Below are 16,660 nucleotides of genomic sequence, written 5' to 3'. Positions count from 1 at the left end.
TAATATCATCTGACAAGAGGATGTGTACGGTTACACATTTGCCTTCCTGCGATCATCAAAAGTACCTGTAAGCCAAAACTTAGTGAGTTCCCCTAAAGTACCACCACACAAACAAATAAAATATACAATCAAACATATTGGGTCCAATCAACCATCGGGTTGGAATACATCAGGACCAGTCAACCTCCGGGTCTAGTCATCCTTAGGATGGAATACCCTAGGTTGGAATGCCAATATACAATGGGTCCAGTCGTCCTCGGGATGGAATACCCTTAGGCCCAATCAACCATCAGGTTGGAATGCCCCCAATGTAACTAGGGATGTCAACGCGACCAAATGGGAGTGGAAATAGCTGCCCCCGCCCTCGCCCTAGAAATCAGTTGCTGCCCCCGCCCACGGTCCCGTCCCTAAATCCCCCATTTACATAGCCCCCAATCTCGCCTCCTATCCCGCACCCGTTCCCTCAATTCCCCCGGTTTATAGGCTTAAAATTCAATTCTTTTGCTAAAAACTGTTTTGTTTTAGGCTAAAAATAATATTTTTAATAGCTTTAAAAGCTTAAAACCTAATCTTTTAGAAACTAAAAAAATTAAAAATCCAACATTACAAAATGACAATTCCAACAATCTTACAAATATAAAATACAACAAGTCCAACATTACAAATATAAAATACTTACATATCCAAAAATATATTATCAATTCAATATATCTTCAATATCCATTAATTGGAGATGGGAAAGTGAAACCTAACCTAAACCTAAAATTAGAAATCTATTTTGTATATGTGTTTTATATTAAATTTACATTTTTTACATAAATGTACAACTGAGGCCTTGCGACAGTATGGGACGGAAATACTGACTCTCGACCTCGGTCCCAAAAATAAATGGGGTTTAATTATGCTCCTTCCGCTGCTCCCGCTCACGGTTTTTTGAAAATTTTAGTCCCATACGGTATCAGGGTCCCACAGGGGTTTTTTAGATCCCTATGTGTGACACCCTGTTCCGAAGCGTTTTCTAATTCGGAGTTGTGGCCTGAAGATCGGTTATCATAAGGATTAAGGCCTTTAAAAAAGAGAGATATAAACCCATTTGGATATCTATAATGTAATTTAGGTCGTCTGGGAGTTCGGTTTGTGTTTTGGAGCCAAGGGGTATATCGGTAAATTGTCAGTTAGGGCATTTATGGAAATTGGATTTTAATTTCAGAAGTTTTAAGGCAAGTATGATCTGATAGAAGCATAGAGATTTTCATTACATTTCCATGGATATAATGATCGTTAGAAACAGACTTAGAACGAAGAAGTTATGGCCTTCAGAAGTTTGGTGGTTTTAGGGTTAAACCGAGTACGCGGGGTATACACAAGTGTACGTAGGGCGTACTAGTGTTAAGTCAAGTACGTGGAGCATATATTGGTGTACGATGGGCATACTAAGTAGATGCATTGCCTGTGTTCTTTGAAGTACATTGGGCGTGCCGGAATTGCGCATGGCATACTCCAGTCAGACCCAAACCCTAATTTAGTGTCTTGGACCCTATTTCAGCTCCTTAAATCACTACCAAACCCTATTATATTCAACCTCCATCCCTCTAAACCCTTGAAACGAAACCTTAGCCCCCATGTGAGTGGTTTTTGAGCTTTCGGTGGTATTTCATGCTTTTTGGTGTTCATAGAAGAAGAAGGAACTTCTTGGAGAAGTGTGAGAATACTTGAAGATTTTGGATCCAAGCTTGTTGCATCTTGATCTACCTTTTGTATGTATAAGGTTTCTATCTTGATGACTCTAGGTGTTAGATCTAGTTTAACGAGTATTTTGGGTTAACTTTGGTCATTAGAGTTATCCTTGTGAGTATGAGCTACCCCAAGAGCTTACAATGTTGGATCTTGTCCTTTGGGAGGTCCCTTGTTCATAAAAATGTCATCTTGATGAATTATTTTGGATCATGCATGAGTTTCGGTGTTTTCTATGGATTTTATTAAGGTTTTGGTCTCATTAAGCCATGCAAAGGAGTAAAGTTGCCAACTTTACGTGTTAAGACATCTTATCAGGGGTCACATATGAGTTTGGAAGTCATCGTCTTAACCATTAAGAACTTATTTCGAAGTTTTGGGACCTTGATTAGTATGTTGGGCGTACGTAAGAAGTATGCTTAGCGTAATGAAGGTTTCATGAATTATCATCTTGTACATTATGCTTCGAGGGGTGAGTACGCGGGGCGTACCATTTCAATATACGGGGGAACTCCCCAGTATGTCTTTTTGAGCCTTTTTAAGGTTTAGGCCTTTTCGGGCCATTGGGCTTATGGATTTAGGCCATAGATAGAATAAGGGTTTCTTGGAAGTAGGTTTATGATGGTTTTGGGGCCCAATCAGGTTGTTGGGTCATAATCGACTTTTGTTCCTATTAATTTGGGCTTTGGTTTTGGGCCAAGTAAGAAAAGGGTAAAATGGTGTTTTACCCTTTAGGAAGTTGGATGATGGAGTGGGACTTAGATTTTGGGTTTCAGAATAATTATTGATTAAGATTTGTATTTATTATTAGTTGGTGCGAGGTCATCTGGTTCACCGACCCGAGCAGTCATTTGATTATCAGTGGATTGAGGTGAGTTTCCTCATTGGGTTTAGCGGGTCGAAGTCACCATGCCAACCCATGGTTTATATGTTAGAATGTTAGATGTCTGCATGAATCTTACATGTGTTATGTGATGGTATGCTTATTGGGCAAGGCCTGATGCCAGGAGGGGCTTGATGAGTATATTGTATGCTAGTTATCTGTATGTGTTTTTATGCTTATCGGGCAAGGTCCGATGTCGGGTGGGGCTCAATAACTGTATGGTATGCTATTGTCTTTGTGATTATCACATTTGTCCGTATGATTATATGTGTACCGGGCGGGGCCCGGTGACTAACAGATCTATATACCAAGCGAGGTCTGATGTCGAAGAGACCTGAAGTCGCGCAAGACCCACTGTAGGGAGGGGGCCTAGTAGGTGATTATTATGTATGATATTTGGTATTTTGGGGAACTCACTAAGCTTTGTGCTTACGATTCTTATTGTTATGGACTCAGGTACTTCCGACTCGAAAGGGAAAGGGTCGGCTTGATCGCAACACATCCACCCATGTTTTCGCAGTATAATGATTTTGGCATTGTACTATGATAACTGTTTTCTTATAAAGTACTTTTGAATATTTAGAAAAAGGATATTGAATGTTGACTTAAAGATAATTAATGTTTTGGTTGAATTAAAAATGGAATTTCTACCTCATAATTTTGGGACGTTACAAGTAGGTATCAGAGCCTTGGTTTAAGGGATTCACGCACACTCTCGGGTATGTTTGAACTTAAATTTAGGAATTGATAATCTTTTGAAAGAAAACGAGTTTCTAAAAAGATTTTGTAAAAGGTAATAAATTTCTAAAAGGATTTTGTAAAGAAAAATTGGGTGTCATGTGTGCAATTGACTGAGCTCAAGTAAGTGATTCCCAGAATACCCATACATGTTTGTTACGATTATATGTTATGAGAATTGCATGCTAGGATATGGCTAAGGATATTTTCAGGAATTGAATGATAGATTGGCCTGATATGTGATGCCTTGTAGTCTAGGAAGCATTGGATGCTATGCTAGAATGAGAATATATTGGTATCAATAATTGTTAAGTGTATGCTCAAAAAAATTATATACGGTTAGGATCATATAGCCCTAGAATGATTGATTTAGCCTTATTTTTTATTCCTCGTTTGGTTGTGGTCCTAGGGTAGAATCTTTTATTTGATAGTCTATTTGATCAGGTACTATGTATAATTTGCATGCATAAGGCAACCAACAGTGAGAGTGGAAGTTTCTAGCATGAGTTGTAGTATGTGAGTTTGAAGGTTCTTTTGTTATTCTATGGAATGGAGTGCTACTGCACGAATGTTTCTTGCTTTGTGCTTTATGGAACTCTTAAATGATGTGAGTTAGCTATTAAGTGAATATGTTAAGTAATATGTGACAAAGGTTGAATAATCTCATAGTGATGGATTTGATCGTATTACGTAGCTCTCGTTTGAGTCTAACCGTTGTAGGGATGAGTCTTTTACTAGAAGGATTATCTAATATTTGTTGCATGTGATTGTATTCATGAGGTGGTTAATTGACATTATGGGGAGTTTTTCAGCAGCTGATGGCACGGTGAGGTTAAAAACCTAGGAAAGCCTAGGAAGTGCTTCAGTGGGTTTAGTTGTGATGTTTAGCGAGTACTTGGTGTGTCAGTTTGAGAAGTTGACTTGGAGGATTCGTGATGATTCTTGACGAAAGTATGGATATGTGTGGAAGGTATTATTGGGCACGTCCTACTAAAAGCACATGATCCATACTCGAATTAGGGAGAGTTTCAGAGAATCTACGAAGCATGTGGGATGAGGATTCTTGTGTATGTCCTAATCATTTGCACGTTATTTTTCAGTATGGTGATGAGCACTCAGGAAGGAGGTTCGAGTTTGGGTTCAGGCCCAGGTGCAGGTACTGAGCCGATTGATGAACAGATGTGGTAGTTCATCTCATTGGAGATTACCTGCGGTATTTTGAAGCAGACTCCTATGATCTTTGGTACAGTTAAGGAGGGAATTTTGGAGATTTTGGACGAGCGACTAGGTGTATTATGTACTGAGGTTATAGCTATTGTTGGAGCTCGCACTCTTTCTTTCCATGATTTCTATGCTTGTGGAACTCCCGAGTTCTTTGGGGAGAAGGACCCCATTGCCAGTAGGAGATGATTAGTGGATATGGATAACGCTTTCAGGACAATTTTCTTCCTCGAGGAGTCAGGTCATATTTTTCTCTTATCTTCTGAAGGACAGAGCACAAGATTGGTGGGAGGAGGAATACTTCAATTTGGGAAGTGAAGCTCTGGAGACAATGACTTGGGATGAGTTTGTAACCCGGTTCAGGGTTGAGTTTACACCAACTATTAAGGTGCATCATTTGGCGAGGGAGTTTCATGACCTTCGCCAGAAGACTAAGACTGTGGCAGAGATCACTAACAAGTTTTGGGAGAGGGCTTGTTGGTTCTGCAGTATGCATCGGACGAGTAGATGAAGAATGTAAGGTGTCATGTCATGCTGAGGGATGGCATTAAGGAGTTCGTTAGTTTGTTAGGGTGTGAGACCCTAAATGATATGATTGCTAGAGCCCGAGAGCATGAGATTGATTTGGAGCACCTCGAAAAAAGCAAGCCAGAGTAGATTCAGATTTCAGTGGGACAGATGAAGCGGCCCAAGAATCAAGATTCACGTTCGAGAGGCCATCAGGGTCGGGGCTATTGTGCCAAGTGTAGGAGAACCCATGAGGGAGGGTATTAGAAGACATGATAAGTATGTTTCAATTGTAGTCACATGGGTCATTTTAGTAGGGATTGCTCCCGTGGATCAGATACGATGTGTTTTCACTGCAACCATATGGGCCACAAAAAGGTCGAATATCCGATGTTGAGGGGTGGAGTAGTGAGTGCACCTGCTTCGGTTACTTTGAGGATCACTGATAGTCGTGAGGGTAGGGTAGGAGCCCCAGTAGCAAGGAGTCAAGCATTGCAATATCAGTCAGGGGAGGCAAGGGTTTCATCAGGTGCAATTGCGGGTATGTAATCTTTGCTTTCTTCTTAATTATTATCAGTATTTATATTGCTTTGGAATCTTGTTTGGGTATGGGTAAGCATTATCTTTGGTTTATGTCTCTGTTATTGCTTGGGATTATATCATCAAGAATTTTTATATGCCATTTTGCATGCCAAGTGTCATTAGTGGCTTGTATCTTGTTGAGCGGGATTCAATTTGTTCGGTTGTTGTTCCGGTTCTTTGATGGGGTCAATTAAGGGGTGTCGTTTGGAAGGTCTATGGTCGGATTAGGTTGCTAGTTCTCCAATGGAGTCAGAGTTCAGTCGTGTTAGCATTTGTTCCGGTAGGATTGACAGTCATCCATTGAAGAACCTTTAGGTCCAATCACTACCGTTGCTAGGGAAGGAGCGGTATCAAGAAGATGGTGGTGGAAATTGCATGAGTTTGTTTGGTCACTAGAAGTTCTAGGGGAATTTTGTAATTGCAATGGTTGGAGTTGGTTAGAATTCAGAGATCCTTATGAGGATGGGAAGATGGAGTGAAGATTCGCCAGTTTAGAGCAAGGGTTGTTGTCTTTGTCACTAGCATAAAGGACTTAACGAGGTAGTGTTTATCATAGAAAACGATTGGGGTTGCCGGAATTGCTGAGATTTCGGGGAGTATTTATCTGGAATTCAAGAGTTGTGTGATCATCGAGATTGGCTAGTAATGGAATGCTAGTTTTGGTAATCTCAGGTTGTAAACAGTTTGAATCGTTTGGTTACAAGATGGATTGGAAATTCATCAAATCTTTAGGTTGGATTAGTGAAGTCGAATCTAAGTGGGGGAGAATCCTTTGGTCTAAGGGATTGCACAAGAAAGGATATTTGTGTTTCGTTGTACATAAGTAGTGGCGTACAACGAGTATGTGGATGGATCCAGGTTGAGGGTTGTATTAGATTCTCGTTGCATGTTCTTATTTAATGAAGTCTTTAGGGTTCGAAGCATATGCTGACCACCTGATTGGGATTCAGTCAGATGAAGGTTCGACTAAGGATGATTGTGGTTGATATGGTAGAGGTGTGGTAAGACCATGGGCGGTGACCATGGTAGGATAGACGTATTGTAAGACTGCGGGGTGGCCGTAGAATTCATTGGATTGACGGATAGTATGGAAGTGTTGTAAGACTACGGGGTGGCCGTAACATTAATTTATACTTTTGTTCGATTAAAAATATAAAACCACAAATTTTAAGATGATCACAATGTGAGTAAGGGATCTTACGACGTGACCATCGATTCATAACGTGTATCCATCATTTTTGGTCACAACCTAACGAGTTAGTAGTCACAACGTGATGAGCACCTGAGGTTAACCATAATTTTGTGTTTTATGCCTTATTTAAGGGAAGTAACGGGCTAGGATTTGCACACCCTGAGCCTCCATCACTTCCCTCTCTACCCTAAACGAATCTACCCTCCATTTTTTTTATCTTGAGAGATCTTTTGGTGGTTTTTAGCTCCTTGTTGAAGAAGAAGGTTCCTTTGGTGCATTGTTTCAGCAAGTAAGCCTTATCCTCACAATCTTGCGTTGTTTATGGATCTTTGTAACCCCTCAAGTTCTTTCCTTTCTCATTTAAGCATGCTAGGTCTAGGTTTTTACCCACTTTTCTCCATGTATGGATTGTTTTGAACGCATGGAATCCATAAAGTTAGCAACTGTATGGATCATTGAGGCTCTGTGATAAATAAAAGTCTTAGATATGAAGTTTGATGGTGGATTGGACTTCATGCATGAGATTTTGGTGCTTTTCTTCCTATTTTGACCTAAGTTTGAGCTATAGACTTTTCATTGGGCTTCATGACTGTAAAGCATCGATCTTTGTGATATATTTGGCTCTAAGAAGGTTTCTATAAAGTTAGAATGAGTGGGTCAATAGATTAGGAGCCTAAAATTAGTGAATATAGTCATACAATAGGAATTAATTAACAAACGTATTACAAAAAGCAACTTGTTTTTGAGTTTTTTTTGCAAAACATTTCTAGCTTCTAGTTTTATATCTCAAAAGATCAAAAGGTTTTTTAGATTTTTCAAAAGTTATAAAATGTAGTAACTCATCAAACCGCAAAACTGCACAAACCGCCCGCATCAAACCGCACCACATAATGCGGTTTTGAACTTCTGCAGTGTGGTTTGCGGTTTCAAAAAAACTTAAACCGCATATGCGGTGCGGTTTGCTATTTTGACTTTAAACCGCACCGCGTACACCCCTAGTAGTAGTATCACAGAGAATTTTGTGTGTGCATAAAAGGTAAAAGCTACTTTGAAACTACTCACATAACCCCTTTGGTTTGAAATTGCTATTGAAATATGTCCAAATTTATAAAACAAAGGAAATATGATACGAGAAAATATATGTTGTGGGAAATATAGTATGTACAACAAGCAAGACGTAATTTATGCTTTTACGATATTAATAGGGTATAGGTTAACCACTACATCTACACCCTTGAGAAGACCGAACTACAAATACCACCGAACCAATTGGAAGTGCCGAACCACGTCTAAGCACCGAACTATACCTAAAATTCCGAACTACATGAAAGAACGAACAAAGTACGTTTTGATGTCACCACAGTGCATCAAGGACATGGGAACTTGAAGAAGTATATGATGTATGCAGAAAGGTGATTGATAAAACCTTATACTTACAAGGAACAACTGTATAACGATTTCCAAGTCTTTCTTCTTGTACCTTCGGGTGTACGACCATAAATGGCGATAAGACAATACATCAGTTCAGCACATAGGAAGATCAGGATGTTTCTACTTCGGCTATAAATAGGTATTTCGATCCACCATAGTCAGTACGCTAGAAACCGCTCACTCATCTCGAATAAAACCGTTCGCAATAAGATTCTCTCGATCTTCCCTAACTTTAGCATCAGAGCATTGTCCCGAGATCTTCTCCCATACAATTAGCTTATGAACTTGTGACAATTTCATGTTTCCAGGTTGTTCATTTATAGAAGGAGTCGTTTAACAGTAATACGGAGATTGAACCTGGAGACACATAAGGTATGGTTACTTTTAGTAGTAACATAAAAATGCACTCCTTAAAGTACACTTTTGACGTTTAAAAAAGGAATATGCAAGAAAAAACATAACCATTACACTATAGATGCATGAAAACAAATATGTCAAAAATAAGAAATTAACTTCTAGAAAAAGTAATTTTAAAATACGGAGAAATCTTAAAATACATGCATAAAAACGAAGATAAAAATCTTAGTAAAAAAATTAATTTTTTAAAAAATACTAATTTTTTTAGAATGATTTGATAAAAAACAAAGGTATAAAAGAAATTGTAAAAAATATTTTTTTGTGAAATATAGAAAATGAATTAAAAAATATAATTTATTAAAACAAAGAAATCTTAAAAAGTACACATAAAACACAAATAAAAAAATATTTGTAAGAAAATTTAAATGATTTCATATAAAAGAAAGTCGTAACAAAATATTTTTTTATAAAAAATCTATGTTTTAAAAAATATATAAAAAGAAAGTTGTAAAAAATAAGTTTAGACCAGCAAGGGACCAATTTCGTAATAAAAGATAAAATCAGGGCTAAAAAGATAAAAGTCAAAAGTTAGGGGTTATGTGCATTAGTGGAAATGTTTTCTGTTAGTAGTAAATTAGGAAGGTGTTAATTTTGGAAAGGATTTAAAAAGAACCGTTGGAAGTGGGAAGTCAAAAGGTTGGATCGGCGTATTCATATTGGCGCTTTATATAGCCCTTCTTCACTCTTCCCGCTGCTCTCCAAACAGCTTTCAAGAAGATTTCAAGAAGAAGAATAATAGAGGGTTTTATTTTCAAGCACCACCTTCTTCTCTTTTTCTTCTGTCGACACCATTGTTTCCTCTTTCTTTCATTCTCCGGCGTTCAACAATCCTCTGCGTTTCCCTCTTTCTCTCTTGTGTGTGTATTATTGCTTTTGTTTTTGCAATTATTGATTACGTTGTTGTTTTTGTTAGGTATTTTCAATTAGGCCAAGATTCTTCAGCCCTCCCTTCATCACTGCATTTATCGGGCTATTGGGTTGTTCCTTTATGCTTTATAGTTGTATGAAGTCTGGTTCCGATGTCAGTTTGGTTCATCGTCATCATCGATCAAGAAAAAGAGTACAGATCTTTCTCATCTGATTTCTATTTTTTTTTCTAAGAATTGCGTCATCGTCACTAAAAGGTAAATTAATAACATGATTTTAATTAATTGGAGCCTTAATTAACGCTACAACCTCCTGGGTTTCTTTTTGTTTCTCCTCCATTTATTTTTTGTTTTGTTGGTTTTTTGAATTAGGTCACCTAATCTTTGGTCAAGCATCCATTGAACAAAGACGATTGGTCAAGCAAGTGGCGATGTTGGTAAAATTTTAATGTTTTTGAAACCCCAAAAAGTATTGTTTAGTTTTAGAATTTAGATCTTTCTACCATGCACTTTAGGTGTTTGATGAAATGTCTTAATTAAGTTAAAAAAAAGTTGTTTTGATTTGTTTTGAGGGTGAAAATGTTATTGGATTGAATTGTGAAGACAAAAGTACATAATCACAAGCCAAATTAAAATATTAAACAACTTATTGAGTCATTAAAGATTCAGTTAGGGAAAGATAATTTATTATTTGTATTTCTAATTCAATTAGAAATAGAAGTGTATCTTGAATATTAATCAAATGAGGATATTTCCAAGAGGTGTTGGGATTTCTTTGTGGGCCTGTTTATGTCATTATTTCTGAGATTCCAAGAATAAAGAACACAAAGTCTTCGTTAGGTTAAAATGTTTTTGTATATGTGTAATGTTCTCTGTTACTATATCTCATTGTGTGATGTGTAGATGATACAAAAAAGAATCCAGTTTTGCATTTAGCTTGAATCAAAAGGTTTGATCATGGCATTCATGTACTTCTTCTTTTTTTTTCACCAGGAGTTGTACTTATCAAAAGGTTTACCCTTGTAGTTTTAGATGTTTCTAAGAAATGTTTTTTTTTGTTTTTTGTTTTTTTTTTATCTTGAAGCAGGTGACAAATGAGTGATTGAAACAGGTTATTACCGATTCATATAGCCATCTGTATGTTTTTCAGCTAATTATATAGAGTGAAAGTTGCACATAGTTCTAAGAGTTTAAATTTTATCATTTTAAAATTATTTATTTATTTGCCCTTGCAGCTTCTTCACAAGCCATATTTTGTGTGCCACAAACATTACATATTGTAAGTTTCCCCAGTTGATATTTTTAAATGGTTAAAATTGTGATTAGTTGCTAATGACTTTGACATTTCAGTTGCACTGATAAGAAGATTCTTTACTGAAATCATGCTACAACCTTCAACAACACCTATTGATTGGGTTAAAGGTTGGTTGACTTCAGCCTTCTATCCACTGATTACAAAAGATTATATCAACCTATAACCATGTTTGTATATTTCTAGAAATACCTCTCTGTTCCTAAAACTTGTGCTTATTTATCATCTTCAGGAAATGATGGGATTAACATACTTGATGTTTGAATCAATCAAAAAAAGATGTGCTTTTATTTAGCGAATTGGGACATTAGGGAAGGAAATGCCACAATGTGTGGTCTTTGGTGGGTTGAAATGTTAAAAACAAGTGGTCAACATAAAGAAGGTGCTTGTGTTCACTTTCTTATCTCTGATGATGTAATCTTCAATTCTTTCTGGTGATCTGTACAAGAAAGTATGGATATCTTAATACTTTAATAGATAATTTTGTTTTACCATTAGTAACAATTTTCATTATCGAATATTAGTGGTTCTGTAACAATAGTTAATTGCAAGCATTATCCTCCAAGTTGTAGTGACATTGTATTTTCAAAGTCTAACCTATTAAGACATTTTAGTTTTAATAATAGATTTTACTTTTAAAATAAAAAATTGTTTTGAACACCTTTCTGCCATCAGATTACTGATATAATTTTATGTTATACAATGGTTTTTCAAGGTTTTTGGATTATGAAGGCTGAGTCATGGATCCAGATGCTTTAAAACAGAGAACATTCTATAGGGGCAAAAAGAGGTTTTTATATTTTGGTGAAATTTACGCATCCACCCTTTTGGCTAATTTTAACCAAATATGTTCATGACATATGTAATTCCAGGTTTATGCATTCTTAGTGGGATCTTATTCATACCATTCAACAGTATGTTGTCTCAGTTAAAACATCAGAGTACATGACTGACTATCAAAAACCAATAGCAGGTAAATGACTATTTTCCCCTCCAAGTTCTATCACCCAAAAGAGGTTTTTATATTTATTGCAATTTCATGTTGCAGAGTATAAAAGGTTTACAAAAATTAGAGGAAGGAAGGGTTTGATTGAGAAAGATGTGGTATGAAAATAACCATACATTTCAAACTATTTATTTTTGTTTAAGTATTTTATTTTTGTTTTTAAGGTAAAGAACTGACAGCTCACTATTGACTTACTCATTCTACAGCTTTGATCTCGATGGTTATTGTCAGGTAACATGCCGTTATTATTATTTATAGAGTAAATTACAATTTCGTCCTTATGATATTTCAAAAGTTATGGTTTTCATCTAGATATTTCATTTGTTGCACAATTGGTCAATAAAGTGTAGTATTGTTGAAAGTTTTCTCCCTGGTGGTACTGTTGGTGTTGCAAAATGTCCATGAAGTCCATGTGAAATATGACTATTTTGTCCCTATCTTTTTCTCCTTCATCCTGTAGACCTAAAATTGCTTTCATGGGTTTTAGTCAATTTTCAATCTTTTTTGGTGTTTTTTTGTTGATTTCGTCAGCAGTTGAAGTCTTTTGCTGAAACCTTGCGAAAAAAGTCTATTATTTTGTCCCATGTTATCTTTGGTTGCAATTCCTTATTTCCTTTCTGTTGTCAATTAAAACATGTTCATAGTTTTGTTTTGGTGTGTTTTTGCAATAAGGTTTTCCGAGATCTTGATTAGAGATTGATGAATTACTAATTCTTAATCATGGAGCTTGATCCGGATCTTACTTACTTAATGACCATATCTTTGAATCCTTTGTTCTTCAAGCTTACTCTGTAATTTGGGTTCTAACCTTATTCTTCCATTCTGTTGGGTCTTCTAAAATGTGTAAAATCGATCAGTAGTTGGGTTTGCTCTTTTTCCACCATGAAAATCAGAAGACAACCGAGGAAATCGGTAACTACTGTGTTTGTTTATGTGATTCATGCTGATTTTTAAGTTTTCCACATCTATAATATAATTGTATCACTGATTTCCACTTGGGATCTATCAGGTTACGAACCTCCTTCAGGACTCATCAACATCGAAGGAAGACTTGTGTTGCAATCGCTTTAAGAAGATTAGCATCTGGTGAATCTCAAGTTTCAGTAGGAGAGCATCATTCAATGTTGGACAATCAACAGTTTGTCAGGTCACATGGAAATTCATGGAAGAACGCGCCAGACATTGAAAAATTACAAAATTTGCATACCAAGTGTTTGATAATATGTCTCACTTAACTTCAGTCATATTCTCTCTAACTCAGTTACTTTTTTCAGGTGACCTTGAGTTCGTTTCTTCCAATTCAGCTTATTTTCTTTCTTTATATCCGCAAATGATGAACTGCTTTCAAGAGATCCATTGATGACTGATAAATCCATTTTAATTTAAACTTAATGAACGAGCTGTGATATCGCTTCATTTTTAATCATTTTCCAAGTTTACGAGAAGAGGTATTATGATGATCATCAAAGTTAATATTTGTTGTGAGTTAATAGAATATTTTTGAACCATGTCTTTTTTTTCCCCCTAATACTACGCACAGGATATAATTGGGAAAACAGATGTAGAAATATTCAAAGGTGGCGCTGTAAAGGAATCCCAAGACTTCAAAAGAGAAGTTCTTGAAAAAGGATTACCAGGAAAAGGGAAAATAAGACCGAATTATTTGGTGCCAAAAGATTTTTAATATATATTTATCATGTGACAGGTAAAAATTAAGGAGAGAAAAGATGGCAAAACTCTGGGAAGAAATAGTCGTCTAGAAGGCTAAAGAGACAGAAGTTAACAAAACTATTCATATTACAGGTTGGTAAGCTTTTCTTCTCTTAAACCTTATAAATTTTATTATATTTTTTTGATATAAAAATGATTTGCTGAGCATTTTGCGTGAATCAATTTCTTTTAGAGGAAACAATGAGAGCAAAACAAATTTTGGCAACCATGTCACATGAGATAAGATCTCCATTATCTGGGGTTGTTAGCATGGCAGAGATTTTATCAACTACAAAAGTCGATAAGGATCAGAACCAGCTCTTGGGTGTTATGTTATCTTCTGGTGATTTACTTCTTCAACTTATAAATGCCATTCTTCACCTTTCCATAGTCGGGTCAGGTTATTTTTCATCCCTTTATAATTGCTATTTTTTTTATAGACTAATGTTCAAACCCCATTTTTATACTGTGTAGCATTTAAAAGTTAAGTCCACATGCTTCGGTTTTCCAAATTTAGAATTTGAAAATGTATATACATGTTTGGTGATGATACATTCTTTAACCAGATACCTTTTTTTTTTTTTTTTTGTCTCTTTATTTCAGTTTAAAATCACATGGAGATTATTGAAGCGATGTGTACATCAGACAATGCGGTTTCAGCCCTAACCTTCAAAAGTAGTCAAGTATGTTTACTTTCTGTGGAACAAGAAGGATCAGAAGTGAAAAATGTTCCAGCTGCAGAGAGTAAAGGTATTATGGAATGGAATCACAAGCGAATGGAATGGAATGGGTCATTACATTCCATTATAATGTTTGGTTGCATTTGCAGGTTTCAAATTTGATACAGAAGATGGAGATAGAGTTATTCCTGGTTTTCTTGATGCCATAATTGGAATTCAAGGAGATGAAACAAAATCTTTCTTGTCAGATTCATGGAAACAACAAGATCTACGTGGCCTTCCTTGTCATTTTACAGTAAGCCCCCTCCTCTTACTAATTCTGTTAATAATCTACACAAATATTAATTTTCTTGCAAATGTTTCAGTAGGTTGAATGTAAATTGAGAACTACCAGAGATGAATAACTCCATTGCTGATAAGCTTCTTACTGGATGCACAGGTTATAAACTTTGTCTATTAATCATGTTTTGACTTTTTACACAATTTTATCTGCTTATATTTTGTCTTCTTTTGGGTAAGCATATCATTCCTGATAGCTAATGTTGCTTATTTTCGTCATTCTGTGTGACAAGATTTACATGCTACCTCCTATTTGATTTTTTTTTTTTTATCAAAGAAAAGATTCCAAAGTAAAAGCCTAAAAAGTGAACGCTGTGGTGTTATAAAAGTTAAGTAATTAGGCGGGTCTCGGTTATTGAAATTAGTTGCGCTTATTAATTTATTATTATTATTTTTTCGACTTTTAGGTGAATGTGGTGATTTACAAGACTGGGGATATGTTATGTTGACGGCTCAATTGATATGAGGTGAATTTAGTTAGGTTTTTATGATATAAGATGGAAGGAGATTGAGAAGATGAAGATAAGGGAAAAAAAAACATTTTACTTAAAACTAATGAGTCGTTTTATTTAAACAAAATTTGAGTACACCGTTAGTGCCAGGGATGAACATTGCAAAAAAAAAACTAAATTTGATTGTTAATTATTTATGGGTTTTTTTGTTATACACAATATTTTGCTAATACTTGTAAGAAACAATTTTTTTTTTTTTCTCACAGGGTTTGAGTGGTCTCTCTTCAGTATCATTATTCATCATGAAAGAGGAATCACAAGCTTTCTGGTGTTTTGTTTTTTTATGGAAAGATTAGGTCCAAATTTCAACCATGATGGAGGGTATTTTGGTCATTTAATAAAAAAAGAGTAATGAAATTGAAACCACCTGCCCTCATGAATGGTTGAAGTCCATCAAATTTGAAATTTGAAGGAATTTGACAGGGTTGAATTCTGTCTTAGTTTTCAACCAAATGCACCATTGAATGGAATCTCGAATTCCAATTCCCTTGGAATCCACAATTCCAATTCTTGGCTGTGAAGCGATTACCAATCGACCAGAACTAAATTCCGTCCCAATCATCAACCAAACATGTCATGAAATGGAATCTCGAATTCCAACTCTGTCGGAATCCGCGATACCATTTTCTTATAACATGTCTATTATTGTTTTGATATGGCAGGCTCATTGCACAACTACTTCAAACAAAACGATGGATCTTCTGTTTCCAGTGGATTCTGATACAATTAAGTAAAATTGCACATCAAAATGGTAAATTCTTTTGGTAGCAATTAACAATTTTAAACAGATCAAACACCCAAGGATCTACTAGCCTCACTGGGTTTCTTTCTCTTTTTCTCCTCCATTTATCTTTTGTTTTGTTGGGTTTTTGAATTAGATCACCTACTCTGCACTTTAGGTGTCTGATGAAATGCCTTGATTAAGTTAAAGAGTTGTTTTGCGGGTGAAAATGTTGTTGGATTGAATTATGTAGACAAAAGTAAATAATCACAAACCAAACCAAATTAAAATATCAAACAACTTTTTGAGCCATTAAAGATTCAATTAGGGAAAGATAATTTGTTATTTGTAATTTTACTCAGTTAGAAATAGAAGTGTAACTAGTTCCAATCCTTTTGCTCAATCACAATGTAATAATGTGTTTGACTTTGCTAACTTTTCGCTAATTCTGTCTTGTTATCATAATAACAGACATAAACATCTATCTCCAATAACTGTACTTTGATGATTACTTAATATACATTTAAAATGTCTAATAAGGTAACAATAAAAAAAAATCCTTTCCATATTGGCCTCATAAGTTTGTATGTTGCAACTGAATGCTATTTAGATGCAAAGGTATATAACCTTCTATTAAAACATTATACTTTCATAATCAAATCTATTAAGACACTGTAATTTTATTAATTTTATACTTTCATGGAAAATAAGCCTATTAAGATATTTTCTATTATTTTGTTCTTGATAAAAAGACAGTGCAATCTTAAAAGTTATAACATGTCTGATTTTGGTTGCTGTTTGTTGCATTA

General features: G+C 35.6%; 1 protein-coding gene across 17 annotated transcripts; it reads left to right on the top strand.

Moving 5' to 3' along the window:
• The first annotated feature begins 9,321 nt into the window (after nucleotides 1-9,321).
• On the top strand, nucleotides 9,322-16,204 carry LOC145047517 (trigger factor-like protein TIG, Chloroplastic). 17 transcript variants are annotated; one of them, XM_078995805.1, is made up of 23 exons: nucleotides 9,325-9,447; nucleotides 9,619-9,765; nucleotides 9,944-10,008; nucleotides 10,475-10,520; nucleotides 10,659-10,708; nucleotides 10,807-10,850; nucleotides 10,922-10,993; nucleotides 11,116-11,265; nucleotides 11,599-11,673; nucleotides 11,756-11,856; nucleotides 11,932-11,987; nucleotides 12,096-12,120; nucleotides 12,747-12,801; nucleotides 12,899-13,036; nucleotides 13,164-13,337; nucleotides 13,430-13,692; nucleotides 13,793-13,999; nucleotides 14,203-14,349; nucleotides 14,429-14,574; nucleotides 14,648-14,718; nucleotides 15,026-15,085; nucleotides 15,337-15,451; nucleotides 15,793-16,202. In XM_078995805.1, the coding sequence occupies exons 18-20, from the start codon at nucleotides 14,214-14,216 to the stop codon at nucleotides 14,681-14,683; spliced, it is 318 nt and encodes a 105-aa protein (XP_078851931.1). In that variant the 5' UTR covers nucleotides 9,325-9,447; nucleotides 9,619-9,765; nucleotides 9,944-10,008; nucleotides 10,475-10,520; nucleotides 10,659-10,708; nucleotides 10,807-10,850; nucleotides 10,922-10,993; nucleotides 11,116-11,265; nucleotides 11,599-11,673; nucleotides 11,756-11,856; nucleotides 11,932-11,987; nucleotides 12,096-12,120; nucleotides 12,747-12,801; nucleotides 12,899-13,036; nucleotides 13,164-13,337; nucleotides 13,430-13,692; nucleotides 13,793-13,999; nucleotides 14,203-14,213; the 3' UTR covers nucleotides 14,684-14,718; nucleotides 15,026-15,085; nucleotides 15,337-15,451; nucleotides 15,793-16,202. The 17 variants fall into 17 exon arrangements, with proteins under 17 accessions (XP_078851939.1, XP_078851940.1, XP_078851931.1 ...); XM_078995813.1 differs by having other exon boundaries at nucleotides 9,322-9,447; nucleotides 12,899-13,337; nucleotides 13,793-13,994; XM_078995807.1 differs by having other exon boundaries at nucleotides 10,659-10,682; nucleotides 12,899-13,337.
• Nucleotides 16,205-16,660: the final 456 nt, after the last annotated feature.

The sequence above is a fragment of the Lactuca saligna genome, chromosome 5 (genome assembly GCF_052625555.1).
Source record: "Lactuca saligna cultivar CGN05327 chromosome 5, ASM5262555v1, whole genome shotgun sequence".
NCBI lineage: Eukaryota > Viridiplantae > Streptophyta > Magnoliopsida > Asterales > Asteraceae > Lactuca > Lactuca saligna.
The sequence above is the reverse complement of the archived record's forward strand: the minus strand, read 5'-3'. Positions and strand labels throughout refer to the sequence as shown.

Coding starts and splice junctions, on each gene's coding strand:
- LOC145047517 (XM_078995814.1), top strand. CDS start 14,214: ATGGAGATTATTGAAGCGATGTGTACATCAGACAATGCGGTTTCAGCC. Junction 14,350..14,428: donor TCCAGCTGCAGAGAGTAAAG/GTATTATGGAAT, acceptor TTGCATTTGCAG/GTTTCAAATTTGATACAGAA. Junction 14,575..14,647: donor GCCTTCCTTGTCATTTTACA/GTAAGCCCCCTC, acceptor ATGTTTCAGTAG/GTTGAATGTAAATTGAGAAC.